General features: G+C 54.1%; 5 protein-coding genes across 5 annotated transcripts; 3 read left to right on the forward strand and 2 right to left on the reverse strand.

The window, feature by feature from the left end:
• Positions 1 to 709: 709 nt before the first annotated feature.
• Positions 710 to 3,043, forward strand: C8Q71DRAFT_861233 (uncharacterized protein; the record flags this gene model as incomplete). Its single annotated transcript, XM_047927875.1, has 7 exons — positions 710 to 920; positions 980 to 1,039; positions 1,094 to 1,239; positions 1,298 to 1,377; positions 1,433 to 1,877; positions 1,926 to 2,387; positions 2,438 to 3,043. 7 exons carry the CDS (start codon positions 710 to 712, stop codon positions 3,041 to 3,043), a joined length of 2,010 nt encoding a protein of 669 aa, XP_047775364.1.
• A 3,807-nt stretch (positions 3,044 to 6,850) lies between these two features.
• On the forward strand, positions 6,851 to 7,543 carry C8Q71DRAFT_688155 (uncharacterized protein; the record flags this gene model as incomplete). Its single annotated transcript, XM_047919827.1, has 3 exons — positions 6,851 to 6,964; positions 7,016 to 7,235; positions 7,293 to 7,543. Coding segments are annotated over 3 exons (585 nt in total), but the record flags the coding sequence as incomplete, so codon positions are not given.
• Positions 7,544 to 7,831: 288 nt separating this feature from the next.
• On the forward strand, positions 7,832 to 10,497 carry C8Q71DRAFT_861235 (uncharacterized protein; the record flags this gene model as incomplete). The annotated part of the gene is made up of 10 exons (XM_047927876.1): positions 7,832 to 8,024; positions 8,085 to 8,303; positions 8,358 to 8,441; positions 8,491 to 8,576; positions 8,637 to 8,912; positions 8,974 to 9,327; positions 9,377 to 9,619; positions 9,685 to 9,837; positions 9,894 to 9,982; positions 10,170 to 10,497. 10 exons carry the CDS (start codon positions 7,832 to 7,834, stop codon positions 10,495 to 10,497), a joined length of 2,025 nt encoding a protein of 674 aa, XP_047775366.1.
• Positions 10,498 to 11,502: 1,005 nt separating this feature from the next.
• C8Q71DRAFT_861236 (uncharacterized protein) lies at positions 11,503 to 14,296 on the reverse strand (the record flags this gene model as incomplete). Its single annotated transcript, XM_047927877.1, has 3 exons — positions 11,503 to 11,915; positions 13,558 to 14,138; positions 14,211 to 14,296. The coding sequence occupies 3 exons, from the start codon at positions 14,294 to 14,296 to the stop codon at positions 11,503 to 11,505; spliced, it is 1,080 nt and encodes a 359-aa protein (XP_047775367.1).
• Positions 14,297 to 14,610: 314 nt separating this feature from the next.
• On the reverse strand, positions 14,611 to 15,449 carry C8Q71DRAFT_861237 (uncharacterized protein; the record flags this gene model as incomplete). The annotated part of the gene is made up of 4 exons (XM_047927878.1): positions 14,611 to 14,743; positions 14,797 to 15,172; positions 15,226 to 15,276; positions 15,338 to 15,449. The coding sequence occupies 4 exons, from the start codon at positions 15,447 to 15,449 to the stop codon at positions 14,611 to 14,613; spliced, it is 672 nt and encodes a 223-aa protein (XP_047775368.1).
• Positions 15,450 to 19,112: the final 3,663 nt, after the last annotated feature.

Consider the following 19,112-nt stretch of genomic DNA (forward strand, 5'->3'; position numbering starts at 1 on the left):
AGCGCACTGTCACTTCAGCGGTGCTTACGTCTCTTCAGCGCTACCCGGCGCTACTTATGGGCGCGTAGGCCTACGTCCCGGCTTGCCTCCTACCTTCACACTCCTTCAACATAGTTCAGTTGGTAGTTGGTAGTTGGTATGTACCTTTGTGCCCGGGTTCCTTGTTATTTGCTCTCACCATCTTACAGGTTTCAGCCCTCTATCTGTTGTAGAGCGCCACGGTACTCTAGAGTCTAAGGTGAGTACTTTGTCTCCTGCTCTTTTTCCTAGAAGGTTCGGCGGCGCATCCGGTGGCGTGGGAGCGAGCCGCCTCGCGGAGGCGGCTCGCTCCCACGCCACACGCTCTCGCCGGACGAGCGACTCAGTGTCGGCAGGGACAGCGTTGTGGGCCCCCGAGTCTGAGGGGCGTTGAAGGAGCGCAACCCATTCGGGCGTCGACAAGCTAAGGCGAAATTAGCGCAACGGGACCGAGAACTCTTGCGTACGACCGCACGATGAGAGATAGAGCGGGATAGAACGGCTGGCGAAGGGGCGTGAAGCGCGTGGAGGGCTTAATTGAAGCCGTCGGCAGTGCAGGTGGCTGGTGGCAACCTGGGCCCGTCACACCCGTCCCTTTATGTGGTGCTCCGCTTGCTCGTCTTGCGCCCGTCTATCCTTGTTCATCCCTCCGGTCTTCTCCTAACTTACGAGAGGACTTCTCACATCCACCATGCCTACCACCACTTCCCGCCTTGCTGTTCGATCCCCCCCTTCTCGATCCCCCGGCCCTCCTCGATCCCCCGGCCCTTGGGCTAGCCCCCTCTTGAACTCCAAGCCGTTCAGAGACAACGAGGTCGACTCGAGGGACGGGGGAGCTCAGAGATTCTCTCAGCTCCAACTCAACTCGCGCGGTGACCGCAACCGCAAGCCCACCGAGAACGGTGAGCTCGTTAGATGATGGGATTTGAGGTCATAATCAACTCACATATGCATGTATTAGGTCCCAAACCAATTCATTGTCCTCGGTCCAAGATTGTCCAACCTACCAACGCTCAGCCAGGTGCGTACACAACAGTCTGTGTCAAGCACCCTCAGCCAACATCCAGGACGATAGCACAAGCTGCCCCCAAGAAGGCAGAACCACCACCGTACGAACCAACACCGATCTTCCCCAAACAGCTGTTCCCCGCCGTCGTGCACAAGGTCTTTGGCGAGGATCTTGACATAGTGCTCCTACACTTTCAGCGTTATTACTCAAAGGTGAGCCAAATGGTGGGCCGCAAAGCGTCTCATTTCTGACAGTGCGTCGCATGCGCAGACCGTCAAGGACTTCAGCCTAAGCGACTGGCAGGAGCTCTGCCAATTTTTGGACGAAGAATTCACATTCAGTTACCTTGAGTAAATTATTACATAATCAACTCCAATCTCTGTTTCGCTAATCAGATTGGCGCAGGTGGGAGTACTGCACGGACACTCAAGTCCTCATGGTTGTATCACTCAGTCACAATCATCAGGAGATGGTTAGCATCCGTAATGCGCACATTGAGGAGGCCCTCGACATTATCCGCGCGGTCCCAATAGTCCTGAAGAAAATCATGGCACCGAAGGTGGTTTTCGGCGGAGATACCACACAGCTCTACTCCGACGCAAAGAGTCATAACGTCCTTACGCAGAAGGTTCCCGACGTTTTGACGACACTGCGCACGACGCTCACGGGTGACCTCGTGAGCCTTGATGAGATCATGTTCTCACAGCCGGATTACACGCCTGAGCCGAGGCCGCGCAAGGCGACGGCTAAGGCGACGGCTAAGGCGACGGCTGCAGCGACGGCTGCACAGGCAGATGGCTCAGGGACGACGAACTTGAAACGCCCCACTAGCGAGGGAGGGTTCACCAAGGTAGACCTTACAATCGATCAAACAGTTACCACCGCTGACGCTAAGTAGACCCTGATTTACATCAAAGACCGGGCGACCGCGATGCGTGAAGGCAGGACAACCCCTCTCGAGAAACTGTGCTCTGTCAACGTCATTGCGTTGCGCGAGACGTTCGAGCAGAGCCTGGCCAAACCCTATCGATCCCCTGCCGGGACGTCGAAGAAGTCGGCTCAATATCGGAATGCCTCATTGTGCAAGGGGGAAAACATGGAGCTCGACGACGCCATGTTCAGACGGATGCAGACCGATCATCAGCTCGACAAACACAGTTTCGACTACAGCAAGCACCTGATACAGGGTGCTGGACCGTGGGTCTGCAAAGCTGAAGGACATTCGTACATCTGGCACGGTGCCATGCGGGCCTATTGGGTCCACGTCAATATAGCAGACGACGATCAGGTGCAGAATTTCACTGAGCTAGTGGAGCGCAAGGCCGACATGGTCGAGTACCTGGAGGCGGGTCTTGGAATTGTAAGTTCAGTCGTTGTTGGGATCACTGCCTAGCTGACAGCAACGTTTAGGCTCTCCTCAATGAATACGAAGGCGCCGACCAGGAGCGTCGTGATGTTTTCCTGGGGAACGTCGCGCGCGATTACCAGAGGCAGCTCGACTGTCTTTCAGAGACCTTCCAAGACCTGTTCTTTGAGAAGGCGTTTGAAGAGGTTGCCCGTCTCCCGAGTCAGGAGGACCTTGACGTTCTCCATGCCCACATCGAGGACTCGGATGTCGCCAAACCCATCTCGCACTCGGACACGCAGGAAGGAGCATTGGAGGAGATCGAGCAATACTGGAAGGCAATTCGCGGCCACGCTGCTCAACCCATCGACTTGCGCATCAACATGCACAAAATGCTGCAACGAATGGTCGAGAAGCTGCAGACCAGCTCCAAGAGCACCGCCCAGTGGCGAATTGAGAAGCACATCGGTGAGGTACAGGAGGCGGTGGTACAAGCGGCGAGGCCCTCGGCACGTCCCAGGTCGCCCTTCGAGGATCAGTTCGCGAGAGCCAGGCAAGCCTTGAAACGCAAGCGAGGCACCTCAAACGCCGCCGCTGACGACGAACGTCGCGCTGGCCCGAGTGCTGGCCCGAGTGCTGGCCCGAGTGCTGGCCCGCATGCCGTCGATTGAGATGTGAGTCTCTACCGACTTCATACTCATCGTCCGTTCATCGTCTCGTCGCCGTGTCAGTGGGTCACCCGGGTCGTCTGATCATACTCTTCCCCTATCAGGTTGACGCCTTTATCTATCATGAGCCATTGCTCGTTGTACAATAGCGTATCCTCTTCTTGTCCTACCCTCGTGTTGTCAGTCCTGATTCGTGTTGTTGCTGTGTTTGTTCGCTCACGATACTTGTCCGCGCTGTCTACGCTCACGATACTTGTCCGCACTGTCTACGCTCTCAATTCTCGCTCGCGCTGTATACGCTCTGGACTTTTGCTCGCGCCTACCTTGTCTTAGTAGTTGGACATCGTAATATGACATCGTTGTATTGTTGTAGCATGTTGAGTGGTTATAGAACATACGTTCAGTGGCAGTCACGTGACTGACTCGTAACGTGAAGCTTTCAGCTCAGCAATTTTCTCAACTCTCTGCAGCAACGTGCTCATCTTTCTAGGTTCGGCCTGCTATCCAGTACATAGCTATCCCTACCAGCCTCTCATCATGATCGCTCAGGGCATCTTCGACCGTGGTGGCAAAGGGAGCGAGCGCGAGCACGCCGGTCTTCAAGAGGCGCCCGCCCAGCGACCGATGGGAAGACTTCGCCCCCGTCCTTCAACAAGGCCGAAACTTTCTAGTTTCGGCCTGCTATCCGGTACGTAGCTATCCCTACCAGCCTCTCATCATGATCGCTCAGGGCATCTTCGACCGTGGTGGCAAAGGGAGCGAGCGCGAGCACGCCGGTCTTCAAGAGGCGCCCGCCCAGCGACCGATGGGAAGACTTCGCCCCCGTCCTTCAACAAGGCCGAAACTTTCTAGTTTCGGCCTGCTATCCGGTACGTAGCTATCCCTACCAGCCTCTCATCATGATCGCTCAGGGCATCTTCGACCGTGGTGGCAAAGGGAGCGAGCGCGAGCACGCCGGTCTTCAAGAGGCGCCCGCCCAGCGACCGATGGGAAGACTTCGCCCCCGTCCTTCAACAAGGCCGAAACTTTCTAGTTTCGGCCTGCTATCCGGTACGTAGCTATCCCTACCAGCCTCTCATCATGATCGCTCAGGGCATCTTCGACCGTGGTGGCAAAGGGAGCGAGCGCGAGCACGCCGGTCTTCAAGAGGCGCCCGCCCAGCGACCGATGGGAAGACTTCGCCCCCGTCCTTCAACAAGGCCGAAACTTTCTAGTTTCGGCCTGCTATCCGGTACGTAGCTATCCCTACCAGCCTCTCATCATGATCGCTCAGGGCATCTTCGACCGTGGTGGCAAAGGGAGCGAGCGCGAGCACACCCCGCCAGCCCAGTGACTGACGGTGAAGACCCGGCTTTCCGCATGTCAAGCAGGCCAAACCTTTCTGGTTTTGGCCTTTCATCCGGTGCGTAGCAACCTCATGAAGCTCCTCATGACGTCCACTTGGGCCTTCATCGAACGCACATAGTCATATTAGTATTATTGTATCACGTATAATCAGAAATGCATTATATTCCCTTGAGGGTGCTGTACATCGCAACAGCCAACAGTTTGAGGAGATTGTTCCACGACCGGTACCGTATGAGAAATCTATAGGTCAGTAAATTAATGATGTCTAGTTTTAACGCTCTGGAACATTGGACGACCGTGACAGGAGAACTGTCACTACTCATCCTCAAACATGGTGTACTTGAGCAATGCTGAGGTTTTGGAACTGGAAACATACCTCTCACAAGCTGATACACTCAGCCCAACGTTGACAGCTTTACTGGGGAGACTGAAGCACAACAATGAAGACGCTTCAGACCAGTCTACGGGGCGGTGCGCCGAGGACTATGTGTCCATGCAACCGTCGGACTCTACACAACCTAGTACAGGTGAAAGTATTACATACCTACCTCTTGTACAAAAGCTGACCATTCAACCACTTGATTAGCAGGATCGACACCCTCGTTGCCTCACAATGGCAGTAATTCCAATGACAGGGAGCGTCCCAACAGCCTGAGTGCGACTGGGCCAGTTCGTGCACAAAAAGCATCACGACAGCGGCGGAAGCTGGCCAACGCACCGTACCCTGGTGGTGGTAAAGAGCAACAAGGCGGGCATGATCCTCAACCTCCGCGGCCTTGTCCCAGAAGCGGGACTCAATACATTGCAAGTCGCAGTCAGCCGCATGCCGCCTGGGAGATGATGGCGCAACCACACCAAGGGACGAGCACAACAATGGAGAACTTTCTGTATACACTGGCAGCCTATGACGTGAGGGACGATGCTCTACGTTACTATTCAGCCCTCTGGTCATCTCCTGGCGCCATGTCGCTCGCTGGACGCAGTGATACGCTGGTCGATCTGGTGAACAGATGTAACCAGATAGACGACAGAAGAAACGTTATCGAGTTCCACACTATGGTATTGTACCTACGCTTGGCCTTCAAATGCGCAAGGTAAGCAAGATTCGCTCATCTTTAAAACGTAAGAACCATTGATTATTGGAAGTTCAGTATGTCAGGCTGGTCGGACGTGAACATCGCTGCCCTGTGGCGAGAGCATCTCTCGAAGCTACCAAAGGGACCCAGCGAACGCACGCTGCAGAAGTGGTATAAAATAGGAAGTAAGCTTGCGAAGCTAGCAGAGGGCGGTGCGTCTATGCGTGTCATATGTTGTCGGCGTTGAGACGGACAATTGCACAGGATCAATCTACATGCTTCTCTGGATGGGGTTCACGACCCTCAGAGTGCCATTTGTCGAGGCTGACGGTACATTGGCTTCCGATGTTGCACACATACTGAGGCGCTCCAATGCCGGTCAGTTGTTCACTGACTAACCTGTGGCATATTAACGTTCAAGCGCAGAAACGCCCCTTGGACGGCTGGTCCGACAGACCATAGTGCCAATCGTAGTTTACCTGAAAGATCACTGTCCCATGAAGTTCGGCGACCTCTTTGCTGAAGATATTCTGCTCGCACTGGGCATCCATCCTCATTGCCCCTGCAACGATTTGGCAGCCACGGATTCTTTGTTCACCCGTCTCCCACAAAAGTGAGTGTAGATTCTTAGTATCTGTGTGTTTTTTACAATTGAGAGCAAATACCGGACAGTTCCTTTGCTGGCATACCTCGAGACAAAGATGCATGGGTTGCATTCGACTCTTCAGTCGCAGCTACAAACCTAGGCAATGACTCACTTATGGCGTTGTCCCCGTTGACACCATTGTCTCGGTTGGCGAGTCTCAGCCCTACAGGTCGATCAGCCTCTCCCCACTGTTCAATGCCTACGCAGCCTCTCAACCTTACAAGCGCGGTTCCAGGCCCTTCCACGATCACCCCGCCAGTCAACCTATATTCAGTGAACATGACATGCGGTGCGAGCATGGTTCCAAGCTCCTCAATATCTACCATAATATCCAGCTTCGATCCCGACCATGAGCACAACAAACGATTCTCGCCACCCAGAAACAGAGATAAAAACGCACGTTGGACGCAGAACCAACGCGAACTAGCTAGCAAGGCCACCGAACCAGCAACTCTCGAGGAACTGGAATCATTGGTGAGTGACGTACTCCTGTGCCCATCGTTTCTGACTCATGTATGCTAGTTGAAATCGATTTATGTGGACGGTGTTCGTCCCACTCAGAACGGCTATGTGAAGATCAAACGCGACCTCGTCAAGTGAGATACACCGCTACTTCACTCTGTATATGGCTTCTCACAAGCACTTAGGGATGTTCTAACAGTACAATCTCAAAGCTCCACCATTCTTGCGACCATATGCACGTCGATGCCAGAGAGCCTACGAACCGACCTTCTTGGACGCCTGGCCGCCTGCCTCGAACCGGATGTCATACAGACATTGGACACAGCGCAGAGTGGCGGCAGCCACGTCTTCAAAGTGCTGCACTTCACATGGTATAATCGCCATTGTACGACGGTCAGTGCATTGCCTTTGGACTGGGAAAGCAGCTAACTCACTCATATACAGGGAGAGGGCTCACCAGATGACGTACCACCTAGCAACCTCAAGAGAACCGGCGGTCTCAAGACTAACTACCACCAGTTCATACCGTACCCATCCAAGGATATGACGAACTCGACCAACCAATCGATCTACCAGTCCATGAAACAAATTCTGGCCCCTCTGTTCGACTGGTTGGATTTAAAGGTGAGTTGCTTAACCATTAAGGAGTTAGTAATGCTGAGATGTACCCGGCACTTTCAGATTCAAGAGATTGCACCAGATGTATACGACCACCTTGAAGCCTACGTCAGGGTGTTGCCTGGAAACAACCGACCGCTCGCCTCTCCTTTCCTAGGATTGGTCGTCAATATGAATGTCACCACGGCAGCACACAGAGACGGCAAGGACGACGGTATTTGCCTTGTCCTTGCCATCGGTGACTTTGAAGGCGGTGAACTCGTTCTCTACGAGCCCGGACTCATTGTACCTCTATGGAACGGCGACTTCATTTTATTCCCTTCCTGTGATCTGACGCACTTCAACCTACACTACAAGGGAAAGAGAAGTTCTATTGTACTCAACACGGACCGAGAGATGGCTAAGTGGTTGAAGGAACGGAATGGATGGTCTCACAACGTACATTTTGTTTGACGTGGCACATGTCTTGTACGCTCTTAGAATGACATATTATATATTCATCGGATTTGGCGCTTACCTCGGCGGTACATATTGAACCGTGTGTAATCGAACCCTCGATTATCTCGAGTGGTCTCCGTTTCATTTCGCGGTGAGTATCATCTCGCCTTAACTCTATCGCCCTGGTCAAATCGTACAACCCAAATGGACAGACGTATGACCCGATCCGCTGCCTCGAAACAAGCAGAGAATCCTGCAGGCCAGCGAAGCACAGCCTCGAAGGGTACTAAGGACAAGCAGAAAGTGGTAAAGGCGGCTGCAACATCGTCCGCCGCAGCTAAGAAGAAAAGTCAGAAAGCTCAGGAGAAGCAGAGGGAGAAGGAGGAACGAACGGATAGTACGTGCCCTTGTCTACTCCAACACACACTAATCAACTTCACTTTGCTGTGCGTGTCAGAGATACGCAAGAGAAAATCAAAGATGATGGAGGAAGATGAAGCATCGCATGATGAAGAGGACGTAAGGCCCCAGAAGAAGAAGTCGCGCTCGCGCAACGACAACGCACAGGAGGAGGACGAGCCTGCCAATGACACGGCGCAAGGCAACAAGGTAGCTGACGTGGTGATGCAAGACCAGACGGCTGACAGCGAGGGCGAGCAGCCCAAGAAGCCACGGCGTATGTGATTCATATACATTGGCACATGAAACTCACAACACCACGCTGCTCTAGCTATGCCAAAGCGGAAGTACGGCCAACATGCAGAACCTGCGCCTACGCTAGACGCGGACGAGGAGGACCTGGCACGAACATTGGGTAAGTCCTTTGGCCATCGTGCATACATCAAACTATGACCACCTGCTAGGCGGCGGACGAAAAGAACAGAACGCTCGGGCTCCTCCGAGCAAGTCGGTCAACACCCCCTCACGAGCGACAGATGCGGCTGCAAGGGTTCGCACCCTGTTCCGTAATTTGCTCTTGGTGACATGACTCATAGTGACGTTCACGAAGAAGCAGGACAAGGGTAAGAATCGCGCCAACAACAACTCGGATGACGAGCGTAGCAAATCCCCGGCCGCCAGCGACGATAGTCGCAAGAATTCTGACAAGGCCAAGCGCACGGCTGCAGGCCCACATGACAAACCATCCGATGACTCAGATCAGGACGACAGCAGCAAGGATGATGATCAAGAGGAAGGAGAGGCGTATGAAGACGACAGAGATGAGGAGGATGAAGAGGAGACAGACCACGCAGAAGAGGGACAGAGCGACGACGATGGGATGATCGTCAGTGTCAATCATCTCTGCAATCATATTGAATGATGCAGACATCTCTCACACTTTACAGGTCTTGTCTGACTCCAGGCGCAAGGGCAAGGGTGCTCGTCCCAAGGCGTATCGCACCGGTGGGGCCAAGGGCGCGCGCCTCAGGGTGTCAGACTTGCCAACATGGCTTGTTCCACTTTTCCATGCAGCACAAGATGCGCTGCGCCTCCGCACCGCTCTGAAGTCCGCCTGGACGAAGGAGCCGTCAGTCGTCTCCAAGCGGCTGCCCAGCGTGGATGATCTCATCAAGGCGAGCGTTCAAGATGCATATGAGAAAGGCGACAAGAAGGTGCGGGATTCCTGGAGGATGTTGCAGGATCGGAAGGGCAAGGACAACAGCCAGAGAGAGCGTCATAGGCAGGACATGCACAAACTGGTAAGCAAACAGATCTTCTGATGCGTTGGCATGAGCTGATATAGCGGAGATCGTGCGCGCGTTATCTCAAACTCGAAACGAGCTCAAGGGGAAGGCGTCCCAGGTGATCCAGAAGGCTTACGACCTGAGCCCTCACCTATACTCTCTTGATGACAGGAGGCCAATTGCGTTGTGGCTGATCGGCAAGGTCAGCGTGAAGATGGGCGATCGAACGGCTTTGCTTCCTCGTTTCATCTTCGGGGAGATAGAACACAACCTTGGGAAGGAACAGGGCTCGTCCGTGGAGAAGAGTGTGAGTACAATGCCTTAGCTATACTACGGAAGGAAGCGCTGATCATGAATTACATCATGAGCAAGTACAACCGCTTGCTACCTTTCAGGCACCCGGCAATCCAAGAGCTGATCTACCTGTACTGGGGGCCCGCCAAACGTGAGGGTGCGTGCATCAAGGCGGCGATGGTAGACTTCAAGAAGGTGCCTCTGAACCTCATCGCACTAGTGTGCACCGCCGTAAGCCCTATTCCAATCCACGCACAAAACCAACTGACGTCATTGCACTTGTGTAGATAGAGGGAGCATTGGCTGACGTCGCCGCGCAGGTGGAAGAAGACAACGAAGTGAACCTGAAATTTGCGAACTCGGTCTACGCCAAGAAGTAAGTCTGCTTACCTTGTGGTATCTATACTAAATGTTGGGCGCAATTCAAGATGGGACAGCCTGATGAGTGCACTGGAGTACATGAATAACAAGCCATACCTTCAGGAGACGCAGTCACTAATCTGGTCGTATATAAGGTAACTTCTCGCAATCAATATGGCTTGGTTTGCTCACTAGGGACGTAGGTCGAAGATGCAAGGGGACGAGGATGGTGATATGGACGCTGTGGAGGAGAACCAGGAGGAGGAAGAAGACGGGGAACGTGTGGGCGGTGCGGCTATCGACCTCGACCAGCTGAACGTCACCTTGCCAGCCGTGGCATCAGGCAGCAAGGCAAAGACTCCTGCGGCGTCCAAGACTGCAGCTGGATCATCGAAGGATGCAGCGAACGCAGAGAGTGGACCGTCACGTCCGTCGCGATCGAAGTCCGGCGCGAAGAAGGCCCAGGAGAGTTCGGGGGAGCAAACTTCCAGCAGCGAGCGTGAGGTCGATGAACTCGGCAATGAGTGGTAAGTCAGTCAGTGTCCAGTGGTTTCTTTGTATCTCACTGCGAGAGGTACATCACCAAGATGTCGTAGTTGTCCTGTCGCATCAAGGCCGTGAACATCATCAACTTTGTCTGTTTCGCGTGGCAGGAGCAGTAGAATCGGCCCATTTCCAAGGCGAGTGTTTCTATGCCCATACCACCTCTATCTACACTTACTCATACGACAATCCTGCAGCTACTATATCTATCATCCTCTGTACTACTACACATCAGACGTGCGTGCCTGCTACGTATCCCACTCCCCCTCTACTACTATTTGCCTGTCTCAGCCGTGGTCGTCATCCCGGCGCCGTCTGACCTCGAGTCTATGCCTATCTGTTGATCGTGCTATACCAGTAGTTATGTGTCTGTATATGTTGTACAACAACCCGCACTGCTAATATTATGATGTGATCTGGTACATGTGCATAAGTGGACATCAGCAGACTTAATTCTGTACATAACTGTACTTCAGCACGCCCACTGAAGTACATATTGTAGGTGAAATAAGGGCAACTAAAGACCAAAATGACAACACAATTAAGACTGAATAAGACACAAGATGTCTTTATTGCGTACATTAGTGCTCTTATGCATAATATCAAAGACACAATAAGACGGGGACTTGTCTTAAGTGCCATGTTTTGGTCTTATGTAACATTTTATGTCTTTTGTGTCCTATACGTTCCTAAGATGTCTTGTAGATGACCTCTGATGAGACCTTATGTAGGCACGGTTTTTCCTGATTTGAAGGGGAGGGCCTGATGCTGACAGAGCACACAGCTCTGACAGTACATTCGGCCATCCAAGCAATCGTGGCAACGGAATGGTGATTCATCCGACCCGCATCGGGCACAGCTGGTGTCCGAGTATCCACAACGGCCTTCCAGCCGGAGCATCTCTGCTAGCCAATCATCAATCTCGGGGGTCCATTCACGGAGAGGGTTGTCCTGTGTGTGACCATTTCGCGTCAATTCTCAAGCTCAAGATCCTCACATACTCACCCCGGCTGTTCGTTTGCGTTTGACATGTTCATCGACGAAGTCCGCAATATCATGGAAGAATTCGATTTGCATGGTCTCAAACGGCTCGTCTGGATCATCACCGAGGTCCAAGTCTCCGAATACCGAATGAAGAGTCGCATCCGAAGGCTTTGTGGCACTCGGTCTTTCGTGTGAAGCAGAGGACGCCGCGACAGACATATATGTCGTCCTTGCTGAGACATGGGCAGTTGAAGAGGCGTAGTCGATTCGACGATATACTTCTTCCTGTGGAGGTGCTGTTGGCGCAGGCCGTCGTCGATTTCGGGCGGTTGCCTCTCTGTCGTCATCGTCATCGTCGAGAAGGAGGGTCTCTAGACCATCTCGGCCACGTCGACGCTTGACCATGATGTCGATCGCCTGAGCTAGTGCATGAAAGGACAGTTGGTTGAGTCGGCATAGACAAATGATAGCTCAAACATACTCACCGGCCACAACAGCGTGAGATCACCAGGTGCGAGCGGGCAAACTGTGCATGGGGAGCCTGTCCACCTCGGTCCGAATGCGATAAGTTAGCTGCCGAATGTGTGCACTGAACAGGAGATTGCAGCGACAAATGAAGCAACTCGCATTGACCAGGTTGGGGATTGAGCCCGACAGCTGGCATGTGCACATATTTCTTCATCAGAAAAAAGCGAACGCGGTTCTATTCGAAGTCTTTAGCACCGGTGATCCATGGAACAATCTCAATGATTACCTGCACTACCACAACTTGACGACTTGATAATCGATATCCGGCTGGGCATCTTGGCATAGTTGGCATCCGTGAATCCTGGTCGGCCACAACACGATGCTTAGCTTGTGGTATCCCAATCAGAAGAACACGTCCGAGTAATGCGTGGCTTACCTATTAACAGCGATCAAAATACCGATAGACCGCTTGGCCCGGTGCCAGAGGGCGGGAGTGGTATATGTAATCCCATTTGGCCTGACGGCGGTCAGTTGGAGCTCCCTCCGCTGCTTACACTGTCCAGAGATATCCATACGACCACCGGCTACCTGACGTGGTTGGTCCGGCGTCCCTTACGCCACCTGAGCCACGGGCTTGGCTCCACTCCCTTCATGGGTATCACGCAAAGCAGTCCACGGTTACAGTATTGTGATCTGGAAAGAAGCTTCCTTGAGCGGCGCAATCTACATCCGGTCGGTCAAAGAAGCGTGCACTGTCACCGAGTACAGTGGATCAGCTTTTGCGCGCTCTTGATGTCACAGATGAATCTACGTAGCTACTCGGCTGCATAGCTCGAACGGTATATCATCCTGACTGTGCCGGATTGTCAGTGGAAGCAATAGGAGGGCTGGTGTAATGCATCTCACTGTAGGGCTCGATGCGGACTGGGAGGAACGGCGGCGACGATGGTCCTGGCGAAGGTGGAGGTCGCCTTCATCGGAGAAGACAGTAACGGTTGACGTCATGTGTGGCACTGATACCATGCCTCGAAGCAGCAGAAGAAGAGTAAAGTAGAATTGCTTTTCCCTAGTAGTGCGAGGCCCAAGGCCTGAGGTTCGGCATCAAGCCCTTGACGTTGACGCGGACGTGGCAAGAGGAGCGTCGGAGGCAAGATCTCTGATCCAGGTGGCGCCTGGTGCGCTTCTAGATTAGATAGAGACCGGTGCACTCCGGAGTCCAGGGTAAGTACGAGCCAATGGCATGCAGGATAACGGACGCACTGAATGCAGCGTCGACCTGTTCTCAGCGACAAGAAACAACTTGAAGGCCTAGTGGTCTGATAGAATTCTAACAGGGGGTCAGTTGAATCCACAGGAGTGAACAATAGTACCAATGACTATGAGAGTTGCCCTGCATGTTGTTTGCATTTACCGCAGTTGACAGACGGAGCAAGTGAAGTATGCATTAGTACCCGGCATGAACGTCAAGCTTGAACCGCAATGTATTCACAAAACGCACAACTCTCTCCGGCTGCATAGGACAAATCTATACTCCTTACGCTTGTGATACTACGTTCATACATTGCCACAGCAGCCGCCCTTCATTGTAACTGGTACTGTACTCATCCTCCGGTGTCACCATCAAGTCAATCTCCACTTTCAAGGTACAGACAATCTTAGCGGCCCATTCGCGTCCGATGTCCCAGACCAACTGCCCAATATTCCCTCTGGCTCTATCATCCGCATTCATATCCTCCCATGCACGCAAACGTGCAGACAGTTCACCGTTCCAGTATGTTACAACGGCCTCCTTGTCAACGCAATCTGACCACTGCCGCACGCGCGCCAACCCAGCCTCCTTTAGGCACGCGAATTGATGTGCGTGCAACGATCGCTCGAAAGCAGCCATGTCTTGTAATTCTGCTGGTTTCTCTCGGAAGAAGTCGTCCATTTCCCCCCATTCGGTATCCGCCTCCTCGTACGCCTCAGGTACCTCGAGAATGTACGGCGTTGTCCAAAGGCCAAGGTCCTCTGGTGCTTCGGGATCTTGGGCGGTGGATAGCGGACATGGTCTACGTGCGAGCCGTAGGATATCTTGTGCTATACCGGGTATGACGCGGTGGAAGGGACTAGGTATGATGTTCCCTTTACGAGCCGTGTAAGCCCGTTTGTTTTGAACGGCTTTGCGCACGCGGCCACTTAGAGCGAGAGAACGAGAACGCGTTGAGCATCATCACGCTCAAAGTACAATACAAAGTTGAATGGCGTACCGGTCTGACTGTGCATACTTCTTTTGCTGCTCACACTTAGCAGCTTTCTTTTCATCGAGGGTGAGATGACGAGCCTTTCTTCCCATGGTGTTGACTTCGAAGGCCTTGGTCGCCCACTATGTGACTACTAATAGCAGTACTACATGCGCGCTTCTCAACGGTACGTCATTGACTGCACGGACGTGCGTGACATACTCCGCAGCGTCCGCTTATATGCGGTGATGATTCCATAACTCGACATAGATTGACACGCGAGCGAAGGGGCAATACAAGGAAATTACTGATACGCAACGTTTGGACTACAATATGTTGTTTGCGACCAAGAATAATGTCGACACGCGCACACACTGGGTACGTTAAGCTCCCGGCTCCCCAAGAAGGACGTGTACATAGTATGCACTTAAGGTACGGGTACAATGGCAAGGTCGCGTGCCTCAACAGCATCCAGGAACGTGTCCAGGGCAAGTTCAAACGTATCGCAGCGCTTGTACTTGGAACCCGGTACCTCTACAACAAGGGGGGACACCGCAAGCCTGAACGACACGTCAGCATACGCCTGCTTGTTCAACCGTGGCGTTGCACATACCAATGATTGAATATTCCAATCGACCTGCCCCGCGTGACAGCGTAGTAGACGCATGGGTTAGGATTGATGTACACAGCCAGGGCATCTCGGACATCTTGAGGGAGACGATCGAACAGCGTGGGGCCACGCTCCTCTGGCGCCACAGGAGCGACTGCTTCTACCCCCTCGCAGGAGACCTCAACGGGGGTTGACGGACGAGTGGTCCCGACGCCTCGATCTGCAACCTCATACTCTTCGTCGTCATCAGGAGTGGTCCCGACACCTCGATCCTCAACCTCATAGGCTTCGTCGTCGTCAGAATCATCAGGCACCACGACGACGACGCTCGACCGCAAACGTGATCGACGGTCATTCACGGCCGCTGGAGCCGGTTCGGCTGGTGTGGTGAGATGTGAGTACATGACGGAGTGAAAAATAGAAGAGACACACCTAGCCCGGCATGACTCTCGCCAGCCAAAGGCTCGTTACTGGTAGGGTTAGCTGAGGGACCGACGTTAGCAAGGGCTCAGAAGTGAACGCCAACAGAAAGAGGATAGTATACCTGATCCTTGGTGCGTCACAGACGTTTGCATGACAACCGAAACTTGTTCGAGGGTGAAGAGGCTCGCCGGGTTGGGCGCAGCTCCCTGCTCCGAGTCTTTGTGGTCTACCATGCTTGACGGCGAGTTGGGGGCAGAGGCGGTGGACTAGGAGTTGACTGGGCAGAGGCGGTGGACTAGGAGTTGACTGGACGACCCAAACGACAGAGAAGGATCATTTATGAGACCCACTTGCCTCTCGGCGGCTGCCTGATTCGACTGGACTGCCTGATGTACGCCCGAAGAGGCTCTGGCTCTGGAAGCCTCGGTGACTCTGCATCTAAACACTTTGGGACGTATGGCTACTCGCCGCGAGGACAGTGATGCCTCGCGGTGCACCCATATGGTATGACGCCGCCACTTGAGGACCACGAGCTCTGGGGTTGAGCAGTGGGTTGCCATGTAAGCTTAGATTGCTCACAGAATTGGCCTTTGATATCCCGAGGTCGCCGCCACAGCCGTTATGAGCCATATCATTCGAGTAGATGTTACTCACCTTTACCATTTTGGAAGAGATGGCGGCATTGCCTTCCACCGATCCCCTCGAACGTTCTGAAAAAGAGGAGCCCTCACCTCACGGCATCATCTTCGATGAACTGATGTTTGCCTCTACTGCCCACGGAGCGATGTATTGTCTGGTGCCCGAGACTGCGTCCTCGAGGGGCCGAAGTCCTCGCTGATCTGATCTAAAGCATATGAGTTACTGGATACGAACCTACTGCGACACGCGGTGGCGTTGCTCCTTCGCAGCCTTCTGTGGACGAGCGCATCCAGAGTCTTTGAGGCGCAACCATCACCTCCGGCTCCAAGCGGAAGCAGACAATGGTTCTCGGACTGTCATGAGCATACGGTAGCCTAACCTTTTCCGATGAAGCTGACATGAATGAATCCAAAACGAGAACGCTCACCAAAAGCGAATCCGTAGCCATCGCGCTGCAGTGATCACCGCTCTCCCTAATCTGCCGACTGCGTCTTCCTCCCCTCTGCGCTCAATGAGCCTGTGGCTTCAGAACTGTCATGAGCACACGGTAGCCTACATCAATGAATACTAAACGAGAAAGCTTACCCAAATCGTGCCGCAGTGATCACCACTCTCCCTAATCGGTCCAGTGCATCTTGCTGCCCTCTGCGCTCAGTCATATATCGCGAGCCTCAGCGCGATGTATGAAGCCCCCGCTACGCACCTCTGTGGTACATCGAACCAATATGTCCCCTCCGCTGTGGGCTACTCCTCCTCAGGCAGCGTTGTTGACGTCGTTCATTCCGGAGCATCTGGAGCGTCAGCTCGAGCAGAAGCTTCTCCGCTTCTGGCCCAAGTTATTCACTACTTGGTTTGCGGCGTTTCCCGAGGAGCGAGTGTTGTTTCCGGACATGAGCGCGGATGAGCTGTTGTCCGAAGAGCAGAAAAAAGCAGTTGGCGCAGCCATTGCAGCCCGGAAGAAGGTATGTGTCCTTCGAGACGCAATTCACGTGGCTGGTTAAGACTCCGCTGACACTACCTCCTAGCAACTGAAATCGTGGTACGGAAACCGGTCGGGGCAAAAGGGCCGCAAAGCCCGAGCGAAGCCGAAGGTCTCCCTCAAGCTGCTCAAACCGTCAAAGAAGCGCTCGCTGGCCGCCCACGAACTCTACAGCCAAAAGAACTACGACGAAAAGATCAAGCCTATCCTGCAGGCTCGGATTGACTCCGGCGAGATCAGCACCAAAGAACGACTCAAGTGCTCGGTGGAATTGGCGAAGACTCTTCTTGCGCAAGAACCGGCAGAGGTGCGGGAGGAGATTGAGGCGGAGGCGGCCAAGCTCAGGGCTGCGAGGAACGCCTTAGGATCGGAAGGTACTAAGGACACAGAGTTTGATCCACATCGCGTTCAGGCGTAAGTTCCCCTCTTGCATTTGACGTGCAGGAGGACTGACAAGGATGACCACTATAGGGTCGTCGACGATATGGGGTCTATATTCACACAGTTCTTCGACAACATGCATGCGATGACAGGTGGTAGCTGGTTCTTTTTCACTATGGGATGCGGTGTCAACCCCGATGGAGGATATCGCTTCGAAATCAACACGTAGGTTATTCACCAACCCCGGTCTTCGCTCGAACTGACACGAAATGTTTCGTCCCATGGGCCCAGACACAGCTCCGGTGTCGCTGCTGGTAACATCTCGTTCAGCCAGGCCAACCCGGAGGCCGTCGCCGCCCTAGGAAAGGCATTCCTTGCGTGGGTTAGGCAGGCGATGTGTATGTGGTTGCGGTTGTGTCCTGACCTTGCCCAGTTACTCACGTTTGTGTAGCTCCGCAGATCTACGCGCACATCAATCGTGCGTTGAATCGCAGTAGTCCCGACAGCGATGATGGCGGCGAGGGTGTTGGCAAGGACGGCGGCGAGGGCGGCGAAGGCGAGGACAAGGGCGAAGGCGAGGACGGCAAGGACAAGGACGAGGGCAGCAAAGACGCGGACAAGACCAAGGGCGAAGATGACGAGGATGAGGACGAGGACGAGGGCGAGGACGAGGACGCGGACGCGGATGAGGACGAGGACGAGGACGAGGACAAGGACAAGGACGAGGACGAGGACGAGGGCGGGGGCGAGGGCAAGGGCGGGGGCGAGGGCGAGGGCGAGGGTGGGGGCGAAGTTGGCGAAGATTGTCACGACAAAAGGCATGAGGCGAGCGACGTGCTCGACCATGCTGGAGCCGTGGCTGGGGAAATCAACGCAGATGCGTTGTCTAGCCACGATGGAATGGGTGATGGACAGTGGGCGAGTGGTGAGCAATACCAGATGGCTTTGGGCGAACCCAGTACGTTAGCACTTCACTTCGGGGTTGCACGCTTTAACACTGTGCACCAGACACCGGAGAGACGGGCGCCGTGGCAGCTTCTCCTACATTGCTCGCTGTGCCAAACGCCCTTCTACCTGGACCGACAATTGACTTTACGAAGACCTCGGCTGAGGTAACACCTCCCGTGGCTCAGTCGACGTTCGACTTCACAGCGTCGGATTTCATGGAAACAAGCCCGATCATGAACCCACTGTACCCTGATCCTACCACGTTTGTCGGCGACCCCGGCTACTTCTCCACCGCCCTTGTGGACGCTGTGACGCCCGATGCTGCGTATGGCGGCTACATGGGTGCGGGCTTCACGCCGGGTCTGGGCGGCATGGCGGCGATGCAAGGAGGGTATGATTATCCGCTGCCCGCTGCAGGGGGCATGTACGCCGACAGTTCGTTCTATGGGTCATATCACCCGGGTAACATTCTGAACCCTGCTGCGACGTCATTCAACGGCCATCCGCCAGCTCTCTGGTTCAACAACCCATACAATCTTCCGCCTGCATATCCGATGCCTGGCCTCGGGACCGCAGTGCATATGGCTACTTCGAACATTCCCTCCATGACTGCCGTACCGCGCGCGCACGCCGCACTGCCCCCAGTTAGCTCTTCCTTTGCTCCTACCTTCGCTCTTGCGACCGCAGCCATGCCGTCGACCCCTGCCGCTGCGGCCGTGCCGTCGACCCCTGCGACGCCTCCTTCTACAGCTACCGCTCCCACTGCGCCCGCTGCCCTCGCCGCTCCTATTCAATCTGTATCCGTCGCCGACCACCCCGTACAGGCAGATACAGTTCTACAGGACACTACATCAAAGGTAAACAACGCTCCGTCCCTGCCTGCTACTCAGGGAGCAAGTGCTATCTCCCAGCAGCAACCGGTGCCTACCACCAACGATGGGCCAGTGCC

This window comes from Rhodofomes roseus (genome assembly GCF_022264815.1).
Source record: "Rhodofomes roseus strain CIRM-BRFM 1785 chromosome Unknown C8Q71scaffold_22, whole genome shotgun sequence".
Lineage (NCBI taxonomy): Eukaryota > Fungi > Basidiomycota > Agaricomycetes > Polyporales > Fomitopsidaceae > Rhodofomes > Rhodofomes roseus.